The 25,254-nt window shown below is 41.4% G+C and overlaps 2 protein-coding genes across 3 annotated transcripts in view; both read left to right on the forward strand.

Annotated features, from left to right (window-relative positions):
* mycbpap (mycbp associated protein) overlaps positions 1-10,102 on the forward strand; it is a 17,639-nt gene extending 7,537 nt beyond the window's left edge. For both annotated transcript variants that reach the window (XM_053676359.1, XM_053676358.1), the window contains exons 9-19: positions 437-561; positions 1,693-1,801; positions 1,874-2,066; positions 3,543-3,730; positions 3,853-3,999; positions 6,978-7,112; positions 7,259-7,410; positions 7,575-7,693; positions 8,188-8,297; positions 8,401-8,568; positions 9,814-10,102. In XM_053676359.1, coding sequence (XP_053532334.1) covers positions 437-561; positions 1,693-1,801; positions 1,874-2,066; positions 3,543-3,730; positions 3,853-3,999; positions 6,978-7,112; positions 7,259-7,410; positions 7,575-7,693; positions 8,188-8,297; positions 8,401-8,568; positions 9,814-9,906 — 1,539 coding nt within the window. In that variant the 3' untranslated portion in view covers positions 9,907-10,102. The remainder of the gene's footprint in view (positions 1-436; positions 562-1,692; positions 1,802-1,873; positions 2,067-3,542; positions 3,731-3,852; positions 4,000-6,977; positions 7,113-7,258; positions 7,411-7,574; positions 7,694-8,187; positions 8,298-8,400; positions 8,569-9,813) is intronic.
* A 1,801-nt stretch (positions 10,103-11,903) lies between these two features.
* epn3b (epsin 3b) lies at positions 11,904-25,181 on the forward strand. Its single transcript, XM_017457561.3, has 10 exons — positions 11,904-12,092; positions 18,894-19,231; positions 19,435-19,804; positions 20,577-20,680; positions 20,902-20,994; positions 21,393-21,516; positions 21,682-21,858; positions 21,951-22,049; positions 22,295-22,561; positions 23,987-25,181. The coding sequence occupies exons 2-10, from the start codon at positions 19,004-19,006 to the stop codon at positions 24,262-24,264; spliced, it is 1,740 nt and encodes a 579-aa protein (XP_017313050.1). The 5' UTR covers positions 11,904-12,092; positions 18,894-19,003; the 3' UTR covers positions 24,265-25,181.
* The last annotated feature ends 73 nt before the right edge of the window (positions 25,182-25,254 follow it).

The following is a 25,254-nucleotide window of genomic DNA, read 5'->3' on the forward strand; positions in this document are numbered from 1 at the left end:
AATAATGGTACAATTAGCCTGCCGTGGCCTTCTGTTCCTGTGGTTCCTGTCTCCTGAGTCTCTCTCGCTCTCTCTCTTTCTCTCTCCCTCTCCCTGAAGTTTCTGTGCACAGATGTGTTACACACTGTCCTGTTGTATTGAGATTTACAGAGACACTGACCGTAAAAATGAAAGATTTTGAAATACAGAAATTGATATAGAACGAGATTAGTGCATCTCCTAGATGGAAGAGTTAAAGGAAGAGACTTTACAGAATACCAGATCACTCATACGAGAGTGGAGAGAGAGAAAAAAAATCAGAATCCAGTAATGATTACATCGTTTTTGTTATTTTGCATAAGAGACATGGTTGGTTCTTTCTCTCTCTCTCTCTCTCTCTCTCTCTCTCTCTCTCTCTCTCTCTCTCTCTCTCTCTCTCTCTCTCTCTCTCTCTCAGGACGCGGATGGGTTGGAGATTGTGGGTTCTAGTCAACCTTTCATGTCTGAGTCAGTGGAGTGCTATAGGAAGCATGAGCAGAATGAGGAGGAGAGGAGGAGCGAGGGATCGCACAAAGAGAATGAGTAGGTTCTGCTCTACATGTGTAGATTTATTCATTCTGTAACTTGTTTACAGGTAAGAGTGTACTTTCAGGAACTATATATATATATATATATAATATACAATTTATTTTATTGTATTTATGTATTATGTTTATGGATGCACAAAAAGCATCCAATTAAACTACAGTCCTAAATTAATAATAAAAACTCACTTTCACTGCACCTTGTGGTTTCTGTTACTCAACTGTCTTTAGGAATATTATTTTACTTGTGTTTACTTTTGATCATAGTGTTTTAATTAGACATTACAGATCTTACTTGCGCTTCGCTCTGTATCAGCGCGTCTACACTGCACGTGATCAGCAACGCGGCCTTGTTACTAACACATCGCTTCTGTTATAATAAACTGCAAGCATGAAAATACAACATGTAATGGCAATAAACTGAAATTAAATTAAATCTTTTAAGCAGCTCGCACCAGTTTCCTCTGCCCCTTACACACAGTGCAGCATTTTGGATATAAACATAAGTTTGTCCTCGTGCATCACTGTTTTATCCCCGCGGTAACGCTGGCAGAAAGTAAACTGAAGCAAGTCATTATCGGTGACTCTGGGCGTCTGCTAATGCTAGCGTGTGTATGACATCATGCGCTGTTGTGGCTTATACTTCCTGTTAGTAAAAAAAAAATATATATATATATATATATATATATATATATATATATATATATATATATATATATATATATACAGTGAGGGAAAAAAGTATTTGATCCCCTGCTGATTTTGTACGTTTGCCCACTGACAAAGAAATGATCAGTCTATAATTTTAATGGTAGATTTATTTGAACAGTGAGAGACAGAATAACAACAAGAAAATCCAGAAAAACACATGTCAAAAATGTTATGAATATATATATATATATATATATATATATATATATATATATATATATATATATATATATATATATATATATATATATATATATATATAATATTATATTTAAATACATAGTCACATTTTGTACATTAAATTGTTATTATATAAATAATTTGCCTGAATTTAGAGTCAATATTACATGTCACTATTCTATGGAAACTTCAGTGACAAACACTGGATATTGACTGTGTGATCTGATGCGTGTTGAAGGGACCCACTGGCGCTTTTTGATGATGTCATGCTAGATGTGGAGCTGCTTCCTGCTCTGAGTATCAGTGGTGAACTGGCACGCTGGAACGGAAACACCACCTCTCATCAGGTGCACTTTCATACGAAAAAGGTTTCTAGCTAAATGTCACAATTTCTTGAAATGTACTCTGTGTTTGTTCAGGGAGAAGTTGGTATCTCTGTCTGCCTGACATTTGAGGCTGTGGTGGGTGAGAGCACAAGTTCTCACCTGGAGCTAAAGAATGAGGGGAGCACGGCCATCTACTACAGCTGGCAGAAACTGGAGCTGCCACACAGCTTTCCTGAGGCCAGAACATACACACACGCTCAACAATTCTTCTTTAACACAACAACAGGTACAAACACACACACACACACACACACACACACACACACACACACACACACACACACACACACACACACACACACACATAAAACTCACTCTAACATAAGTCAAACTCAGTGTGGCCCATATGTCTGAGCCCCATCAGCAATTATGGGAATCTTTGAAGTACCATAATGTAAGGCTATTCATTTTGAACATGCAGTGCACACCTCAGTCCTAATGTAGGTTCTCACAAACTACACTACACTCCTGACCCAGGTCAAGGGTCTATGTCCTCGCAAAACACACCTCAGTCCTAAACACTCAATCCTAATGTAAGTCCCCAGAAAACACACTACAATTCCAACGTACAGTAGGTCCCAGAGAACACACTCAAGTCCTAATATAGTCCTAATGTAATGTCTCACAAAATACAATTCTACCATAATACAATCCTGAAGCCTGAGTCCACTAACAAGAACAGTTCTTATTTCCATCCATCAAATATTCAACTTTATGCATTATAAGACCATTTCAATATATATGTTTTTTTAAAGTTCATACAAAAGGCCGAATGAAACAAGGTGGTGGGCCATATTTGGCCTGTTAGACTAGAGTTTGACACCTGTGATCTAAAACAAGTTTCCTTTCAAATACTTTGCGAAGTTATGGTTGTGTTTTTCCATTAAGCGTTATGCTGAGTATGCTGAAGACGAGCAGCACGATTACGTCATCAGAAGTATCTTAAATCGCACACTTATGCACAATTCAAGACCATGTTTTCATGCACACACCGGCCTCACATGACATGTCACATGATAAAAAACATAAACCCTCGTGATGGATACTCTCTAAACTAATTTGTTCCATTACATACGTGTTTTTAGTTCAACAGGGGTCATGTACAGCATTGAAAGTTTTAAAAAAAAATTATTTTGGAAGAATTGAGGTTGTTTTGAGAGCAAAGGGATGCCCTACCCAGCACATTTATCAACCATCACATGTGCCATATGACGAATATAAGTATTGTATAAAGATACCTTCAAATAGATAGTTTAGCATCCATAAGCCCAGAGGTTTAAGAAATCGTTTATTCCTCAATTGATTCTGTTTTGTAACCAGCAGCTATAGGTACCTTATATGTATGAGTTAATAGTCGCAATACAGAATAAAGGTGCAGCATTTGTTATGCATATAAATTACAGCAGTAGAAAGTTAATCGGTTATTGTTATATAAGTTAAATTGAATGAAAAATACATCTAATGTAGCATTCATCATTTTTTTACCCCTTAATCTCCAAGCTAAGTATTCAGTTATTCATCTTAATAAGTAGTAACTACAGTGAAGCTAATATGGCCCCAGGTAAGCCCTGGGGTTTTAATGGATTTAATTTAGTGTACTTAAGCCAAATGATGTTAAACAAACTCAATTGCTAAACATTTAGCAGATGCAGATAAACAATTCTGGTTACCATAACAACTGTTCTCTCTGTCTCTTATACAGCTGTGATACTGCCAGGTGATACTGAAAGAATTCTGTTCACCTTCAAGACTGTGCATCCTGGGATCATGAAAGAGGCATGGAAGCTGCACACACACCCTGTGCTGATGGGTGGAGCCACACTTCAGGTCACACTCAAGGGCATGGCTCTATACCAGGACAAGATAGCTGAACAGAGAGCAGCCCTGGAGGTGTGTATGTGTTGCTGTTACAAAATGTGTGTGTTAGTGCATGAGTGTAGTTATCTGTGTGTACATTAATGCAGTGTTCATGTGCATTTGTATAAAATAATATAAACATGTGTGTGATGTAGCTGGAGCTGGAGCAGCGAGTGGCCATGTCAGTGTGCAGATCTGTGGTGTTTGACTTGCTGCATGGGATTCGTACTCCAGAGAGGCCACATTCACCAGTTGAACTCTATATGACAGAGGAGGAACAATTTAATGCCCAGAATCCAAATGTAGGTCCTCACAAAACACAATACAATTCTAATATAGGTCCCCACAAAACACACTACAATCCTAACCTAAGGAATCACAAACTGCACTATAATCCTAATCTAGGCCATCACAAAACACAATGCAATTTTAATTTAGGTCCTCACAAAACACAATACAATTATAACATAGGTCCTTACAAAACACACTATAATCCTAATGTAGGTCCCCACAAAACACAATACAATTATAACCTAGGGCATCACAAAAAAACACTACAAACCTAATGTACAGTATGGACCTACAAGGCTACTATTGATGTGGGGCCCAACAACACACAATACAATTCTAATGTAAGTCCCCACAAAACACACTACAGTCATAACCTAGAGCATCACAAAACACACTACAATCATATCCTAGGGCATCACAAAACACACTACAATCCTAACCTAGGAAATAACAAAACACAATGCAATTTTACTTTAGGTCCCCACAAAACACAATACAATTCTAATGTACATCCCCACAAAACACAATAAAATTCTAATGTAGATCTCCACAAAACACACTACAATCCTGACCCAGGCCATCAGAAAAAAAACAATGCAATTCTAATAAAAGTCCCCACAAAACACAATACAAACACAAACCACAATACAATTAATTAAAAAAACACAATTTAGTCCTAATGTAGGTCCTCACAAAGTACTCTACATTATAATCCTTACATAGAGTATGACATAATAATAAACTCCTACTTCCCATAACAAGATCTGTTCTTATTTCATTCATAACAAGCATGAAAATGAAACCACAATTCTTCCCCAGTTCAGATAATAAAAGTGTGTTCTTATTGAAGAAAACAGTGGGGACTATAACACATACCACAGAGAGGAATATTCAACTGAGTCAATATCAGCATGTAGCAGTTAAGAGATGACATAGAAAGGAACATTTTAAGATGAACACTATTCAGAACAGCTTTAATGTTGAAAGAGAAATTGCTGCTTTTGCGGATCCAAGGCACTCATTATTATTATCCATACTATTATCAACCCTTAATAACCATAAACAGGAAATAATATTCTGTCTTTTTTATCAAATAGTTATTAATCTCCTGCTGCTAGTCCTTTACCCCATGAGGAAGTAAGAACTATCATTTTAGCTGCATTATGTATGGGTTTAGAATGATTATTTTGATGTGGATGTTTTGCATAAATGCCATTTCTGTTACCCCAGGAAATTAATAAAAGCTCCTGCACATAAAAATAGTAAACATAGAAAACAAAATAATAAACAGATACACAAACACAGCTACACGTGTTCACTGTGACTGGTACATACTTTTTATTTCCATCCCGTCTCTCCCAATCTTGCATAGACCCATAGACTGTTCCCTTTCCTGTCTCAGAGCCATCCTTCGGTTTATTTGTTAGGTCTCCAGGATAATGGTTCTAGAGGAGGTAATTGACCTACATACTCACCTGTCAGCAACCAAGTCTTCAATGGGTTGCACTGGTTCATGATGGTTTTTTGTTGGTCTTTGTAGTAGAGCCTTTATCCTTCGTATTTTTTGCTGGCCGTACAGGATTCGTCATCACAGATATCCTTCAGATTTGTCCTCTATGCTTATGTTGATGAATTGTGGTATCAACATATTGGATGGAGTCTGGAGGAGTTAACGTTCAGAATTTTCAGAATGCAGGGGATGGGAGTAGTATATCGTCCAGGTCTCAGCACTATAAAGCAATGTAGAGAGGCACACAGCTTGGTATACTGTAACTTTTCTAGATTGTTCAGGTGTATGTTCTCAAAAATTGTGGAGCCAGAAATGATTTATTTATGCGGACCTGAATTTCCAAGTGGGTGTCGCATCAGGTAGTGCTGCCCCCTCTTTGCTCCAGAGTCCCTGGTTCAGTGTCTGTACAGAATTTTGCATGTTCCCAGCCAGTGTTCCTGGGATAGGCTCCAGATCCACCATGACCCTGACAAGGATAAAGGTATCAAGGCAAGATGTGTTCAAGATGCTTTGTTTTGCCAAAAGTTTGTGACCAATTACAGCCATTATTTTATTGTTGAACATCCCATTCCAGATTTAGTCCCCCTTTGCTATTATAATAAGCTCCATTCTTCTGGGACGGCTTTCTATTTACTGTATGTGAGGAGGCCAGGGGTGCATTTGGCATTTCAGGTCACCCCAAAGGTTTTCAGTGGAGTTGAAGTCAGGGCTCTCTGCAGGACACTCGCGTTCTTCTACTCCAACCTTGGCAAACCATGTCTTCATGGAGCTCTGTGCCAGGTGTCTTTTGCATGGCTCAGTTCGAGTGAGCAGCAATGGTACAGTCATCTGCACGACACTGTAGGCCATGAATGACAGAGATGTTGCATTTTGTAAGAGTTTGGAGTCAAGGCACACAGCCTTGTTTTACCCTTACCTTCATAGGAAATGACAGTGATTGATAAGGGCTCGTTCTTCCATGCAAAGGTGCAGCTGCTTGAGCATGATTAAAATGTGCATAGCAATCGAAAATAATTCACCAGAGGAATGCATACAGTCCTTCAGTATTGAAAGCCTCTGTATAAAGGTTTTTGCTTTGCACTTCCACACTTCTCCTGGAACACACACACACACACACACACACACACACACACACACACGCACACACACACGCACACACACAAAGACACACCATGTAGTGTTCCATTAGCAGACTAATTGGATCTAGGCTGGAACATTTTAGAAATCCCTTGGGGGGCCCCTCTGCACTGCATTCATAAAAGAGCACATTTTTGTCTTTACTCTATTAAGACACCCATATTCGCACAACACACACACACACACACACACACACACACACACACACACACACACACACACAGAGTTAATTAACAGTATATGAAAGGAACATTCTTTGATATAAGATTAGACAAAATTTTCTTTTAAATAATTCCCATGTGTGTGTGTGTGTGTGTGTGTGTGTGTGTGTGTGTGTTTTAGCTGCACTATCATCATGAGCCAGTGGAGGCACTGAAGGGCCTGTGGCAGCAGGCAAAGGTCGCATTGTCAGGAGACGTAGAGAACGGATACACACATGGCCCTGTCTGGGATCTATCTATGAGCAGACTTCATCAGGTGCAACTCCCACACACACTTTCCACCGATGAATCCTGTAGTCTATGTACAAATTGACAAGGGCCACGATGTCATTTTATACTATGCCACATTGGGAAGTAACATTAAGGCACTGTGTATGTGTACTTGCTCCTTCCCTCCACAAGGTGGTGATGTCTTTGCCACCAGGAGACGCAGACACACACGAGGAGAGTGCGGGACTCTGCAGGGAGGAAGCGCTCAGCCAATACAATGTGTTACTGTTGCAACTCCACCAGTCACAGCCCGCCTCCGTCCCACTCACACCGCACGAAATAGGGTAGGGTACTTTGTTTGCTAATATAAAAATCGAATATAAAACCTTTCATGTTGTCTGACCTGTGTATTTGTGAGGCCACTTGGCACTAATATTAAATTTGCTCAACTCATCTGAAAAGTTCTAGGAGGAAGAATCATGGCTTTGACTTACTTTCTGTTGTGTAGGTTGCAGTTATGGAGGGAGCTGTTGGATGGTTTAGCCAGTGAGGCTTTGTGGCTCAGACATGTGCTGGGACTTCCTGAGAACGATAACTGGGGAGATACACATTATGAAGCAGACAGCAGTGAGTACACACAACCTTGTATTAATATCTCTGTAAGGTACTTTCATTGACATTTCATTTTAACTGTATTTACACCTAAAGGCCAGTCCACACAGAGTGTAAATTTGATGGACAATTTTTTGGACAAATTAGCAGCTCAGGACAAGATATTTCATATCATATATTACACAGAGCTTGAAAGTTCTGTTCTGCTGCAGTGAATTTACTATATGTTTAACAAAAGAGCCAGTTTTGATATTCAAAGCCCCTAAATCTAACCTTAAAGTGAACCCTAACCCTCCGTACCCAAACGGATACATTTTTTTGATACATGTAAGAAACGCATCAATTATTTTCTGTTCAGACCGGCAAAAAGTCCTCAAACTTAGCATCACGTGGACTTTAAAGCTAAATACACCCCCACATACACATTCCTGTATACTATTGGTTGTAATTATGAAATAGTTAATAAAGTATTAGAACGTTTAAGAGTTATTAGTCGAATGGTTGCACAGGGGAAGCGCCAACGAAGGAGGACATGACGGAAAGAAAAGCACCACTGATTAACGAGAAGGAGGAGAAGAAAGGTGCAGCCAATCGTGCAGCCACGAACAGACCTGCTGAGGTAATGAGTTGTAATGAGAGTGAGAGAACAGCAGGAGGCAGCACTATTCAGCAGTGTTTCATCATCTTTGTGTGTGTGTGTGTGTGTGTGTGTGTGTGGTTAGGAACATGGCCAGAGTAAGAACAAGCCCAAAGAGGAGGAGGTGTTGGGTTTGGAGAAGAACACAAAGCCATACTCCACCACAACAAGTCCAAACACAGAGAATGCTCAACAACAGGACAACATCAATCCTGAGCTACAGAAAAGATACCGATACACTCTACAGCGACAGGCATGGACACACACACACACACACACACACACACACACACACACACACACACACACACACACTCACACACACACATTAAATTTACTTTAATTAACAATCTATTTTTCTTATATGTACAGAGCAAGATTGATTAAATTAACCACAACCTTTTTTACTCATATTCATCGGGGGGGGGGCATATTTCTGGAGCTGACCATATATATATTAAAGACTGTAACCTGAGGCCATATAGCAGCCACGGTGCTGGTGCCTTCTTGCCACAAAGTGAATAGTTATCTATTGATGTAACCTTTCACGGAAGTTTGTATGCTTGGAGATATGTGCAGTAAACTGAGAGTGTTTCATTTTGTTAAAGTAAGCGATGTTAAAATCACTGCGGATCTTCTTTTCCCCCGAGCATTATTATGAATATCTACAGCTCCCACTTGTTTTATCGGTTCAGTCTACCTCATTTCCGTCAGTGCTGTCATGTACGTGTCCTCACACAGCTCTAGGCTGTATTTACCTCACGTGGGTGTGCCATAGACATCAAGAGTAGTGCATCAAGAATCGCTAGTTTGCCTTAAAAACCTGTAGTCCCTTTCTATCTTTCTTTCCCTTTCTCTGCCTCCATCTTCCGTCGTCCCGTCATCTCAGTCCAGTGGAGAGTAGATTTATTGTCATGACCATACAAAATTATAGCATTTATACTGGATTAAATATGTCTATTAATTACCTAAATATAATTAACCTGCATACATACACACACAGCACAATTACTATGATTTCAACACGCCTACTCATTCTCTCTCTCTCTCTCGCTCTCTCTCGCTCTCTCACTCATGTCTGAGTAATTCAGCAGATGCTTCTCTGAGCTCTTTGTTTTGTTGCAGCTCTCCACAGAATAGAGAGTTTTATAATAGAATATACCTAATACATATTTCATATTTTCCACTTATTGAGGGTGTGCATTTCTCTTTTTAAGACTATCCAGTCGCTCTGTTAATTTAAAAACAAAGATGTTAGCTTTTCTTTGCTCACACATCCTTCACTGAGACTGACAGGCACATAGGCCATGCCTCCTTGACTGGGACTAACAAGCATAGACGTGATGCCTCCTTCATTAGGATAGAGGAACTTAGACAGAGCAGATAAAGAGTGACACAAGTGAACCTGCTCTAACTAATACTATATAAAGGTGATTGAGATAATAATGATGAACTGTGTGTGTGTGTGTGTGTGTGTGTGTGTGTGTGTGTGTTTCAGGTGTACACCCTTATGGAGAAAATGATTGATTCTCTTGGAGATCTGCTTGAGGAATCTCACCAAGACCAAGAAAACCTACACAACAGCAACTGAAACATTTCTCCCTATCATTTATCACAGTGCACACTCGCGACTAGGGCTGCACGGTTATGGCCAAAATGATAATCCCGATTATTTTGATCAATATTGAGACCTCGATTATTTATCATGATTATTCATTGATTTTAGGGACAACATATTTTTATTGCACTTTCACATTTAAATAAACAGGCCGCTGCTTTCACCTCCATGTTGTGCTACATTCCTGCTAATGTACAAATCTTTGCATCAAGTTAGACTGATCCTTAAAGTGCATCATCTCGTAGAAGCAAAACATAAATAAAATTGTACCCAAAATACAGGATAATAAAAAATAAAAATGCCATCAACCAAATGAAAATATGAAATCAAATATAACAATATGCAACTAAATGAAAACAATTCAGGCTTATACAGAAAAGGCAATAACAGTGTTTACAAGAGGAGAGACACAAGACAATTTATTTTAGGAGCACTTGTGTGTGTGTGTGTATGACATTACACATAGCAGCCATAAAATTAAAATCACCTGCCTAATATTGTGTAGGTCCACCTTGTGCTGCCAAACCAGCTCTGACCCTTCGAGGCGTGGACTCCACAAGACCTCTGAAGGTGTGCTGTGGTATCTGGCACCAAGATGTTAGCAGCAGATCCTTTAAGTCCTGTAAGTTGTGAGCTGGGGCCTCCATGGATCAGACTGGTTTGTCCAGTGCATCCCACAGACGCTCAATCAGATTGCAATCTGGGGAATTTGGAGGCTGAGTCAACATCTTGAACCCATTGTCATGTTTGTGATTCATCAGACCAGGCCATCTTCTTCCATTGCTCCATGGTACAGTTCTGATGCTCACATGCCCATTGTAGGTGTTTCAGTGGTGGACAAGGGTCAGCATGGGCGCTCTGACCGCTCTGCAGCTACGCAGCACCATACACAGCAAGCGGTGACGCACTGTGTGTTCTGACTCCTTTCTCTCAGAGCCATCATTAACTTTTTCAGTAATTTGTGCTACAGTCGCTCTTCTGTGTGATTGGACCAGACGGGCTAACCTTCACTCCCCACGCACACCAGTGAGCCTTGGGCACCCATGACTCTGTCACCGGTTCACTGGTTGTCCTTCCTTGGACCACTTTTGTTTGGTACAAACCACTGCATAATAGGAACACCCCACAACACCTGCAGCTTTGGAGACGCTCCGACCCAGTCGTAACCATCACAATCTGGCCCATGTCAAAGTCGCTCAGATCCTTACACTTGGCCATTTTTCCTGCGTTCAACATGTCAACTTAGAGATCTGACTGTTCACTTGCTATCTAATATTTCCCACTCCATGGCAGGTGCCACTGTAACCAGATAATCACTGTTATTCACTCCACCTGTCAGTGGGTTTAATGTTACATGATCTGTGTATTCCCAGACCAACACTGGTTTCACCCTAGCGATGTATAGCCAGATCAGACAGTTCAGACAGATTGAGTCGAATCAGCACAGTGGCTTCCATATTTATGTGTATTGATCAGTGATGGATCCTGATGTCAGCTCTCAGTCAGCTCTTTTCATGTCGAGTGTTTAGAATTTAGACGGCTTATTAAAGGAGTTTTTCTTCTTGTAGTGTGTGCTGTTGTTTTATGCCTCTTAGGTTTCACTCTTGCTACCAGTGTTGAAACAAAGGATTAAAACGTATTTATTTTTTTACTGAATCGCAGTGCATTGCATCATATGGCACCACAATAATGCACACAGCTTTTTGAATTTTTGTACCAAGATACACATATTGTCTCAAGAGAGATATACAGTATCACCTGTGTCCATACGAAGCAGCAGTATTTGGATTTTTCTTTGTGATTTATTCAGTTGTTGAGTGGTTGTACTGGGAAAGAAGGGGTTAACTGCAGATCTACTCTCTCTCTCTCTCTCTCTCTCTCTCTCTCTCTCTTTCTCTCTCCATCTCTCTCTCTCTCCTTCTCCCCTACACGCTGCGTAATCAAGCATGAGGGCGCAACGCACCAGGTTCTCTCTGTTCTTGCAAGCACAATGCTGCACTCGAAGGAGGAGTGACGAGTAGGGTGTTCTCGTTTTTTTTTTTTTGCTGGAGTGCCGCGTGTTATGGATCAGAGCATCACATGCTCGTTCTCTCGCTCTATCTAGGTCCCTCACATCGGCACTCCATCCTGAAGCACACAGAGGAGAAGGAACGATGGAGGTAAGAGAGGAAGAGAGAGACTGAGAGAGACAGAGACGGGTGCAGTAATGGTATTATGTGCTGTTGCATTTGCTGCAGGGATTTTCACTGTGTAATATTTATAGAATAGTGTAAGAGAGTGTGTGTGTGTGTGTGTGTGTGTGTGTGACTCTTGTGATGGAGGTGTTTCTCTGATCAGTGGCCTACAAATGGTCGAAGGCGTTTATGGTAATCCGGTATCTGCAGCCACACGAGCGTGGTGATCTCACGACGGCTCTGTAAGTCCTGCCTAGAAGAGCTACTCTGACTCAGGAAATGTGTGTAGGGGGGTATTATATGTGTGTCGGAGTGTTTGTGTGAATGTATGTGTCCCTATGGCTCCAGTAGGCCTGGTTGCTGTGGTTGAAAATTACACAGCCCCATTTACTCACCCCAGCACTTTAGTTTAGTTTAGTTTTCCTCCTCATGCCACATTAAAGCGCACCTATTATGGATTTGAAATGTGCATAATTTTGTTTTAAAGCTCTCATACGATAGATTTACATGCATCCAAGGTCAAAAAACACTTTAACGTGCTCATGATTTAAACTGTACCATTACCTATTTCCCCCAGTGCCACAAATGACTCGTTAAATGATCCGTTGTAAAGGATTCGTTCTAAATTACTTCTTTCAGAGAGCATACTCTGCTCTGATTGGTCAGATGCCCCAGTCTGTCGTGATTGGTCTACCGCTGTCAGCGAGCAGCCAATGAAGGCCAGAGGCGGGGCATTTTGTTACGAACCTACGTAGGTTAGTACAGAAAGTAAGTCTGGAATCACTAATGACTCGTTTCAGCTGTTCAGAAACAGTTCCTTCTTTCGGGAGTCAGTAACTCCCTAACGTTTGTCGTACGCTTTGATTTTTAAAACTTTGCAGACTTTTTACATTCACAAACAGCTCTATAACATGCTACATGAAAGGTCATATCTGAAAAACCATAACAGGTTCACTTTAATCTCAGGAGATCCATTAATCAAACCGCTGACGCCTTTTTCAAAGTGACTCTTCAGCCAAATATTCTGCATAGATCATCATAAGGTTTGCCAAATCTTCCAGATTTTAAGTAGAAGGGTGAATTATTGATTAGTTAGAACATAGGTGTCATATTGGGGGGGGGGTTACACTAAACAATATGTGCTCATACGAGCATTAGGGATATTGAAAATGAATTAAAATATAGAAATGTACAAGGAGTAATATGAAGTTTGATTAATTATATTGATAACAGCTAGTTTAGATTAAGTCCAAGATCAGGTCAACCCATCTACTGTCTACTGTTAGAATATATTCCATTAAACAAATATTCAGGAACTGAGAGACTGGTGGTTGTTATGGAACACCGGTTTTGGACTAGCAACCGACTGTTTACACTTGTACGTGCCTGTACATTCTTATGTAAAAGTGCTTTCTGATACCTGTAGTATGCATTTTCCTCAGTTGCAATCCATTACTTCTATATGAAATTATATACTATGGGGGCCCCATATACACAGGAACTTTGACAGAATAGCTGTGTAAAAAATAAATCTAACATTAGAGTCGAAACGCCAGCGTGGACGAGGATCATTTTCTTTTTAAATCGCCATTATAAAACCAGAACACATCAGTGTAAACAGGGCCTGAAAGTGTTCAGCACTAATTACAGGTGTGAATGGGGTCAAATCTGCCTCATTGTGATCCGGTCACTTGAACCACGTTCTGAGGAGGTCTGGGACACATACGGACATCTCATTTGTAGCATGAACACGAAGGCATCTCGGTGCTCCCTGGGCAGCAACGAAGCACCACCTGCTGGACTGTGCCTGAAATTATGTCCCCAGGGAGAGACTGTAGCGCTCTCTGTCACTAGGCTAATCGATAAAGTTGACACTGTAACCAGCAGAGATCAAAGCAGTTGCTTTCAATCGCCTCATTCATCGTCTCATCGCTCACGTGTTTATCATTTTTGTTAGCAGGCCGCACGATTTAAACGTTTGAAAAGGCCCGGTAACGTACATGGGATGTCATTTGAGGTCCTGAAAATAAATGCAGCGGAAGACTGAGGGAATAATTGTGCGTGACAGCCTTTCTCCAGCAGAGACGGTGTACGAAACCTGATCGCTGAGTGGTCACTGAGGACGCGTTCATAACGCCAGGTGTTCGATGTGAGGCAGAGTCAAATCCAACCACTAGGGTATGAGTAATAGAGGTGAAAATAAATGCATTATTTATTGTGTGTGTGTGTGTGTTTAGCATACAGTTAGCAAAGAGACAAAATGTGGTAAATTAGCTGTTCATGCTAACAACATGAAACAATGAAATTCCCTTTCCCTGTAATTTAGGTAACAGGCTTGTACCTTCAAAGTGACCTCATCAGTCATTTTCACAATATCAACAATAATACAGAAACAAGAGAATAAGAGAAAGTTTGATGTGGATGATGTTGAATATATTAGTTTATGGATTTTTTCTTTATGGGTGAAGGTCTTCGGATAACAGGGTTGAGTGAATGCTGCGATTTCTTTCCCCCTGTGATATGAGAGAAGAAAAAGTGAACTATCAACACCTCAGCTATGACTTAATCTCTGAGCATGTGTGTGTAAGTGTGTGTGATTGTGTGTGTGTGTGTGTGTGTGTGTAAAGGACATTGATGCTTCTGACCGCATGCTGTTTTTTTAATCAACAGTGCCCTTGAAGGTATTTCCATAGGTGTGTGTGTGTGTCCTTCCTCTCAGAATAGATCTATATTGACTGTCCACCCTAATACAAGTGTGTGTGCGTGTGTGTGTGAGTGTGTGAACTGAAGTGCAGTGTATACACAGTATGTGAAATCCTGACTGTTTAATGACTTAAGAATAATAAGTTATACGTCATCGCAGGTTTAGGACAGGAGGCAGGGCTAAAATGAGGGGCGGGGTTAAGAAGAGGATTAAGATAAGGACAGAATTACGATTCAGGGCGGGGTTAAGATAACAGAGTTAAGATTTTGATGAGGAATGGAGGCGCTTGTTCTATCTGAGGGAGATCTGTATTGTGAGTTCAAATCCCGACGATGCCATGTGGAGTAAAGAGAACAGAATTGGCCATGGTACACTGGTAAAGATTTGACCCCATTCACACCTGTAATTAGTGCTGAACACTTTCAGGCCCTGTTTACGTCGTACACTCTGGGTGGGAGGGGTATACACCCTCTGCTGTCAATCACAGCAACAACAGCCAATTGTGGGCATCGTGAGCTCATGTATGGGGAAGAAGGCGGACAGTGCTTTGCTGTGTCCGCTCTCAGAGGAAGCACGTTAGATATCAAAAAATTTTATAGTTAAGGTGAGAATTAGGTGAGGGTGGGGTTACAGTGGGGGCGGGGTTAAGATAAGGGAGTTAAGATGAGGATTAAGTGAGGGCAGGGTTACAATGGGGTGGAGTTAAGATGCTAAGATGAGTGAGGGCGGAGTTACAATAAGAAGGAGGAGAAAATAAGGGTATTAGCATGAGGATTAAGGTGAGGGTGGGGTTACTATGAGGGACTTAAACTGGGATTAATTTAAGGGTGGAGCTAAAATGAGAGTGTGATGGTGTGGTCTGGGTTACCATCCTAGCTCTCTCTCTCTCTCTCTCTCTCTCTCTCTCTCTCTCTCTCTCTCTCTCTCTCTCTCTCTTCCTATATATTCCTCTACTTGCAGCAAAGATTAATGTAGAGCCTTTTTTAAAGATTTTCAGGTTTATAGTTTACAGACTCTAGAATATGTAACTATTTTATGATGATATAAATATTTTTCATTATTTTTTATCATTTTCACAATTGGCAAGCTTTGTAAATACACCATTGTTATATAAACTAATAAAGCATGAGGGATGCACTGAGAGAGAGAGAGGGAGGAGAGAGAGAGAGAGAGAGAGAGAGAGAGAGAGAGAGAGAGAGAGAGAGAGAGAGAGAGAGAGAACATGCCATTGCTCAGCAGAAAAGTGATAGTGTGTAAATTTGTGATGACTCTAGAGTCTTCCTGCGCTCCCTCATCCTCCACACCTCCATTACCACTGGAGTCCCACTGCTTTATAAAGAATCAGGGTTATTTCTGTTGCATTATTATTATTATTATTATTATTATTATTATTATTATTATTACTACTACTACTACTTTTTATTATAAATGACACTTTGTTTTAGGGTTCTCGATTCTGATTGGCTGACAGACGTTCTGAGGTGTGCAATTATTTTTTCAGTAAATGCATGGCTAAAGCAGTTCCAGGCAGAACCTGACCGCATTACAGCTCCGTATCACTTCGCCGAGTTGAACTGAAATAACGGAACAGTAATCCTCCTGTCCACCGCCACACACAGCTAACAACAAACACACAGCTAACAACAAACACACAGCTAACAACAAACAAAACGACAGACAATGTTCCAGAAATAAATAAGGAATAATCAACGAAGGACCGTTTGATTATTAGACTAATAACGCGCACCCGAGGCGAAGGAGGCTCAAGCCATTTCTCTGCAGTTACAGGAGAGAGAGAGAGAGAGAGAGCAAGAAAAAAACAGAGAATGCACAAGAGACCGAGAATCAATATTTATTTATTTATTCGTTGTATTTTCTGCAGTAATAAATAAAAACCGAAAAAACCTGTGAACAAGTACGCTTATTAATATTTATTTATTTATTTATTCTATTTTTATATTATTAGCATGAAATAAAAAATAAAAACCCAGTGAACTCTCTCTCTCTCTCTCTCTCTCTCTCTCTCTCTCTCTCTCTCCCCCTCTCTCTTTCCCTCTCTCTCTCTCTCCCTCTCTCTCCCTCTCTCTCTCACCCCCTCTCTCTCTGTCTCTCTCTCTCTCTCTCTCCCTCTCTCTCCTTCTCTCTCTCACCCTCCCTTTCTCTCCCTCTCTCTCCCTCTCTCTCTCACCCCCCCTCTCTCTCTCCCTCTCTCTCCTTCTCTCTCTCACCTTCCCTTTCTCTCCCTCTCTCTCCCTCTCTCTCCCTCTCTCCCTCTCTCTCTATCTCTCTCGATCTCTCTCCCTCTCTCTCTCACTCTTCCTCTCTTCTCTCTCACTCTACCTCTCTCTCCCTCTCTCTCTCTCTCTGTCTCCCTCTCTCTTTCTCTCTCTCTTGCCCTCCCCCCCCTCTCTCTCTTTCTCTCTCTCTCTCAGTAACTGTGTATCAGTGGCTCCAGCCTCTGTTACTTGCTCTAAAATGAGGTTTTGGAATGAACAGCGGAGGCTTGAGATGGGAAGTGTAATAAATTAGTTCCACACGCAAGAACGTTTTAAAGACAAAGATTTGAAATAAAACATCTGAACAGCGTCTCGATGTGGGAACTGTGGTATGAGCGGAATAACTGACTCGGTCTGTTGAATATTTAGGGGTGTGCTCTATTTAACTAATAATTCACCGGCCTGTCCTCAGTTACTCCTTATGTGTGTCTTTTTTTAATTTATTTTGCTTTAAAACTTTATACAAGAATGAATTTGTTGGTTTATTATTAAAACTTGACTGAAAGTCTTAATAAATATATAAATCCTCACGAACAGTTTTAGAAGCCACATGTTCGGCATGGTCTGTACCCTGAACTACACGTGAAGAATAATTCATCCTGCTATCGGGAACAATATACAATATCGATAATTGTGATATGTCAGAAAATGTCATAAATTAAATACAAAATATTTTTTAAAAAACGATCATGAAAGTATTATGATATGGAAAGTGAATATCTGGCTGGAATATAAAGTCAGAGTGAACAGATCTGACGGCAGACTCTGGGATACCTGGGAAAGGTTTGATGTTCCTCCCGACGTTTAGAGAGACATGATGATGAATTACGGCAGCTTCGGCTCTTCGTCCCATCATCCTCCTGGGCTGCTAGTTACCGAGATGATTTATGTCACTGCGTGGAAATGAATCAAATCTGATATAGAAAATGAGATTCTGTTTGCATGTTCAAAATATTCAATAATATTCTTCTACAATCAAGTGATACTGAGTAAATCATCACCAGTACACTGTTCTATTTGTGGAACTGTGTGTGTGTGTGTGTGTGTGTGTGTGTGTGTGTGTGTGTGTGAGAGAGAGAGAGCGAGAGAGAGAGAGAGAGAGAGAGAGAGAGAGAGAGAGAGAGAGAGAGAGAGAGAGAAGATTTATTACTAATATTTAAATACAAGAAATCAGAAAATACATTTTGTCATGTTACAGCAATTATGAGACCATTCAGTCCCCAGAATTACCAATCCCTGAATGTGTGTGTGTGTGTGGGGGGGCTTCAGTAAAATGTGGGGCAACCCTGTCTCCTCATTTCCAACCAGCTCCCTGTGGGCCATTGTCTCCATAGTGACAGATCATGATGTAAAATGGTAACAGCCCTGTGTGTGTGTGTGTGTGTGTGTGTGTGTGTGTGTGTGTCTGCTGCAGTGACTAAAACTAGACTTGGAGCTTTGCAGCATACTGATGTTAGACCATCAGTATTGTTGGAGGATACACAAACACACACACACACACACACACAAACAAGCACACAAACACACACACACACAGAACAGTTACACGCTATTTAAGATTATGAAGGTCAAGATTTGGGGCACACTTCCTGTCCTGGTGTTGTTCTACAGGAAGTGGCGTCTGTAGCGGGTTGTTCAATTATACTTAAGCCCCAAAAGGGAAAATTGATCTCATCCTCCTGCTGCAAATAAAAGGAGGCAGAAATAAATGAATGCACTCGTGTCATTTTAATCAGATGTGACCTCAATTATTGCTCGACACTCAGAGATTTGTCTATCTGTCTATCTGTATCTCTCTCCCTGCAGACACTCTCCTGATTTTGAGCCTTTTTAGAGTCACACTCATCTCACTCTACAAAATAAAGAACGAACAACACACACACACTCACACACACACACACACACCTGCAGTAGCCATGACAACCTCAGCCCTGCGACGGCAGGTGAAGAACATTGTACACAACTACTCGGAGGCCGAAGTGAAAGTGCGTGAGGCGACCTCCAATGACCCCTGGGGTCCATCCAGCTCTCTCATGTCGGAGATCGCCGAGCTGACATTTAGTGTCGCCGCCTTTAGCGAGGTCATGGCCATGGTGTGGAAACGCCTCAACGATCACGGCAAGAACTGGAGGCACGTCTACAAGGTCATAATGTGCTTATAACATGCTTATTACATTGTTATAGCTATGTAATAGCTAAGTCTGTAGTCTAATTATCAGTACACACATAAATAGCAACCAAAAAACGGAACTCACCAGCTTTCATTGTCATTTATCATTTAGTATGATTAGGTTTTAAATGGCACCATGCTAGCCCCTTGTCATCTTAGGCCCCTTGTTTTATTCAGGCCCTGACCCTGCTTGACTACTTGGCTAAGACTGGTTCGGAACGTGTAGCGCAGCAATGCCGCGAAAATGCCTTCACCATCCAGACGCTCCGCGACTTTCAGTATGTGGACCGGGACGGGCGCGATCAGGGTGTGAACGTGCGTGAGAAGGCCAAACAGCTGGTGGCATTGCTCAGGGATGAGGACAGGCTCAGACATGAGAGGGCGCTGGCGCTCAAGACCAAAGAGCGGTTAGCAAGCGCAGGAGGAGGTGGAGGGTCAGGTGCGGTACCTCCTTCGTACCCAAGCAGGAGGAGCAGCCAGCCGAGCATGGCAGCACTGTACGGGGAGGAGTTCAGTCGCTCCATGGGATCTCCATCCTCCTTTACCTGTGAGTGGTCTGTATGTGTGGGAAACCTAAGCTAGTGAGAATACCATGCGTAGTTGTGAGTTTAGTGTTTGTAATTTACCTTTCTCAGACCTTTCTTAATCACCTCATTTTGAAGTAACTTGATAATGCTACACAATTTTATTACGTGCTAGGACCTTTCAGACTCTTAAAGGTGAATTGAGTAAGGTTTGGTCTTTAGAAGTTAGAAGGTACACAACAAAAAACATTCGTAGAATTAATTTTTGACCCTGCCTCCCATAGATGTCCATGTACATGAAGACTTCTAGAATCCACATTTGCTGGCAGAATTCCTCCACAGTAGTTAACTCGCTATCCAGCTAGCCTTCCATATTCACCCTCGTCTTGTATCCATTAAGGTACAAGCCACTTTGAATTACAATAATGTTTTCTTTTTTCTTTTTCTTTTTTAATCAGTGCGTTTGAATGACCTTTACATCCTTATTTAGCAAAGCTCAAAGCGCTAGCTTACCTAGTTAACGTAAAAAATTTGTACACCAGATGCAGTAATGCTATGGACCCTTTGAAGAGAGTTCAGACTGACCACCAGTCTAGAGATTGTTTTCAAATGTTGCTCTATACAAGCTTAAACAGGAACCCCTTGAAGGGCCTTCTTGCTTCAGTTTAAATAACCGTGATGCTTTTTTTTTTTTTAAATAGTGGGCTGTGGTAAATCTATGGGTTGCCCCTTTTTTCCCCAACTCCACTACAGATTCCATATATTACCCTCCAGTTCTCTGCTAATCTCTTTCAGCATCCCCTTCGTCTCCAAGAGCCTCTGATCTGGAGCACTCTCGCCCTCAAACCAGCGGAGAGGAAGAGCTGCAGCTACAGCTGGCTCTTGCCATGAGCCGAGAGGTAAGACACACACACACACACACATACAAACACGTTACATACTCCAACTGGCCATACTTACTTTATACTTACACTGTATTTTTGGTGTATTATCACACCACCCCATCTGTAATTGTTTTAATAATTAACAGCACAACACAGTGTCCCCCCTTACTTATCAACTAGCATATGTGTATTGTTTGTTTGTACATGTTTTTATTTAGAAATGTGTTTTTCTAAAGGAGCACCGCAAAGGTCAAGAGGATGAATCCGAAGTAGAGAAAGCTGTAGACAAGCGCAGGAGGGGCAGTGAATCTGGACCTGGATCTGGGGAGGTATGACAACAACAATCTTTCCATTACTGCTGTACCTTATTAACTTACGTTCTCAAAAGCATGTGCAGTCTGTCACATCTGTGGCCTCCTGCAGCACATGACATGACTGTGCTTACTAGTTAATTAAATAAAATAATAAGGCTACACCAGCTGTTAGACACATAAAGGATTGTGCTACCTTCTGCATCTGAAGTCCACAGTGATGTTGACTTGATCACTTGGGCTTCCAAGTAACCATAAAGCCTAAAGCAATCTTATTAGTGTGAGACAGTAACAGAATTAAAAGGCAAGGAAATCACTTGCTAGGCTAAGAGACAGTGAACTCAACCAACAAGGATTCTCTGTAGCACCTCTATTGGTGGGTGATTCTCTGCCTTAGGATCTCTTTGTTCTTTCAGTCAGCCATGATTGATCTGGTTGACATATTTGAACCATCTGGACCATCTGAAGTGCCGTCCAGTGATGACCTCTGGGATGCCCAGCCCTCCTGCCCTTTAACCTCTGATCCCTGGAAGTCTGTAGGTACGGTGCTGCATTCATTTTCTCATTTTTTAAAAATATGATGTGTTTTAAATTTGTTGATTTTATGTGAATTTTAAATGTGAGTGAAAGAAACCAGAAAAAAATCCCTATTATAGATTATACGTGGAAATATTCCATTCTCTGTATTTCTTACTCTCTCTCTAGCTGTGGTTAACCCAAGTACCCCTGTAGTTGGTAGTCCCTGGAAACCCCACCCCTCTTCCAGTAGCCCAGATGACCATTGGGTTATAAACCAATCTCCATCAGATCCATGGATATCCCTGCCCACTAAGTCCACAAAGAAATCTGCAGAACAACCCTGGAGGAGTCCAGTTCGGCCAGGTACTGCACAGAATAAACAAATCCGCAGACATAGTGTCACACAAACTATGGAGACGGTGTTTATTTGACACTCTTTGTGTGTTGTAACAAAGCCTCAGCAGGAGTCGGCCAATTTCCCATTCGGGAGGAAGAGGAACCTGGAGACAAACGACCTAACAGTGTGTTCAGCCCTCGCTGTGAGAGTCCAGCAGGTACTACTCTTATTTCTGAGCCTGCCCTGCATTTCATTTCTGTTTGTAATGTGCTTTTGTTGATTATGCATTTTCCTTCGCCTTGGTTGAATCCCCATCACCATATTAGACACTGTTAAAATGTAGCATCATATACCCATTAGTTGAGGGATCAAATCAACATCACTGTATATGTTGAGAGCATAACCTAGAGTTCTATCTGTACATGATGGCTGATAGAACACACACATGTCTCTCTATTTCAGATATAGACCCATTTGCTGAATTGGTGGTGGGTGGGCAGGTAAATGGCAGAGTTGAGGCAAGTTCGGTGACCTTTGACCACTCTCATCTTGGCCCCCCACTGGATTCAGTGACACATAGAAAGTGCTGCACACCAGAGGCTTTTCTTGGCCCTACTGCTGCATCACTCATCAACCTAGACACACTCATTCCCCCAAAACAACACTCACAAACACAGACGCTCATCCCGTCAAACATACCGGCCAACAACAAGAACCCCTTCCTCTCAGGTGAGACACAAACACACACAAACACACACAAACTTGACCTTTATAACCAAGCTACTCAAATACATGCAAACCTCACATGCAATATAAAAAATAACCCATGCTCATGTTAACACCCAGGGAGCAATATAAGGTACACACAGTACTGGGATTTAGTGGAATATTTAAGAAAAATTTATCCTAAGGACTGCTCATTGGTTGATCTGGAGAAGGAGTGATGAAAACTTTTGAACACAAAAGTCCTTTGGTACTGTCTGTATGTGGAGGCAATTCTAGGGATGGAGGATGGAGTAGACCTAAACTGGACCTAAAACAAGGACTGGACCTAGAGCTGAGGCAATGGCTGGGACAAAATTCCGGGGAAAGACAAGGATTACGATTCGATTGCGGGATGTGATTTGAACTGCGATAGAATTAGATGGTTAGATAGGGAATGGTACTGCATTGGAGAATGATACAGGGATTGATGTTGAATTAGGTCATGACACAGGGACTGGGACTGGATTGGAGATTGACACAAGAACTGGGACTGGATGGGGAAGATATAGGGATTGGAACTGTGATGGGGCAAGGAGACTGATTGGACTGGTTGAAAAGATAATGATTGGTTGCCTAAACATGGACTGGGGTGGGGTTGGAAGATACAAATACTGGGACTGGATTAAACGATGATACATGGACTGGGAATGGTTTGGAAGTTAATATGGGGTCTGGGACTGGATTGAGTATGAAGACAGAAATTGACATTAGATTGGAGAACGAGACAAGCATTGGGACTGAATTAGGGAATAAGATATGGATTGGCACTAGCTCAGAAGACCAGAGAGTAAGTGGAACTTGGATTAAAGGATGAGACAAGATCTTAACAGGGGGATAAGAAAAGAAACAGGACTAAGATATGATGCATGGAGCGTGACTAGATTAGAGCATGAATTAGAGACTGGGACTGGATTACGGGAAATGGAAAGGATGTAGACTGGAATGAGAGATTAGACTAGATTAGGGATATAAAAGAGACTAGGACACAATGGATAGAGTGGAAAACTGAGACAGGTCCTGGGGGTGTATTTGTTGATGAGGTGGAGATTAGGACTGGATTAGAATATGAGACAGATACTGGAACTGGTTTGGAGTATGAGACTGGCAGTTATCAGAGGCATACTAACAAAAAAGGCGGAGGTTAAACAATACAAGAGACAGAAATTACAAGTTATAGGAAGCAAGACAACTGGTGAACTAGGACTTGAGACACAGGCAACATTGCTTAGAATTTAAGCTCCCAGACTTTGTAGTCTTGAAATGAAAAAAAATAAAGACTTGAGACATTTTATCAGATAATAACAGTCGAATAGGAGCTAGCTTTTGCTACAAAAAAACATAGTACTTAGCATTTTCCGTTCTCTTCTTTTTCTTGTTTCTCCTCTTCAGGTCTGAGCGCTCCCTCACCCACTAACCCATTCCACTGTGACCAACGCAGACTGACTCTGAATCAGATGCGTCCGAACTCCACTTCCCCATTGCCTGCCCATGCTTTGCCCGGTGCTCTTCCCTACAGTGCCTCTCTTCCCCTGCCCTCATCCCAAAACATGCCCCAGCCTCTGGACCTGCCCCCTAACCTTCCCCAGCCCTTGTTGCCCCTCTCATCAATGCCCCGCCTCCAAACAGCCCCCCAGCTCCAGAGCCACGGCAACAATCCCTTTCTCTGAAGGCCAAAAATCCCTTGATAGAGATCAGAACCGAGGCTCTTATCTACATGCTCAGTGGAGCTGAAGTGAAACATGCTGGAAATTGAATTCAATGTGAACAGACAAATGTGGATTTAACATATCAAAAATGACACACTCTGAATGTAATAAAAACCACACATTAGGTTTTAGAGTAAAATTTACCACTAAATTTGAGAATAGTGTTTAAAGGTAACTAAAATGACCTTATTAAGAGATGCCGTACTCTTTCATTGATGCTAACAGATACTCCATTAACCACAGTCTCTAGCATGCTGCTTATGAGATGGAGTTCAGCTGTCACATGCTGCTTATGAGATGGAGTTTAGTTGTCAATCAGCATGGCTCCGCCCCTTTCACAATCAAAAGGGTCTGTCAATCTAAAGGATGCAATGCTCTCAGACCCAAAGTGTGCAGATATTGGCTACGGGAGGGGGATGACCAACATTTCAGGAATACCGACATGAACTAATGATCCGTTTTTTCTTCTCTACAAAGCTCATTTGTTTTTTATTGCCTTCTGTCTATGGATACTTGCCTATTCAGGGTCTAGCTACAATTGTAAGCCTTGGCCTTGCCTCACAGAACCATGTGCCTGACTCAATGGCTTGCTCACAATGCACCGAAAGAGGTGGTGGTGGTGGTAAAGAGGGGGGGTGGTATTGTTATGGTATCTCCGCACAACTTGGACCTCAGGAGCCCTGCTAACCAAAACCTGCACAATCAAGTAACTGCTCACAAGCAACTGTCTATATCTGGAGACTTTTAAGTAAAAGAAAAGAAAAGTGATGGATAAAAAGGAAGAATGAACAAGGATAGTCTGGTTATACGTTGTAATGCTGAACTTCTCTATGCTGTTCTTCTGTTGAACAATATATTGATTTATTTATAAATACAAGCATTATTGGCTACTGCTGAATGGGTTTAGTGCATCCTGTAAGACAAATACATCCAGGTTAATATTTAATAAAG

This window comes from Ictalurus punctatus, chromosome 26 (assembly GCF_001660625.3).
Source record: "Ictalurus punctatus breed USDA103 chromosome 26, Coco_2.0, whole genome shotgun sequence".
NCBI lineage: Eukaryota > Metazoa > Chordata > Actinopteri > Siluriformes > Ictaluridae > Ictalurus > Ictalurus punctatus.

What these genes read in the sequence shown, in the direction of transcription:
- epn3b (XM_017457561.3), top strand. Translation starts at nt 19,004, where the DNA reads ATGACAACCTCAGCCCTGCGACGGCAGGTGAAGAACATTGTACACAAC. An exon ending in ATCTCCATCCTCCTTTACCT is followed by an intron (nt 19,805 to 20,576) that starts GTGAGTGGTCTG and finishes AATCTCTTTCAG; the next exon opens with CATCCCCTTCGTCTCCAAGA. An exon ending in CAAGAACCCCTTCCTCTCAG is followed by an intron (nt 22,562 to 23,986) that starts GTGAGACACAAA and finishes TCTCCTCTTCAG; the next exon opens with GTCTGAGCGCTCCCTCACCC.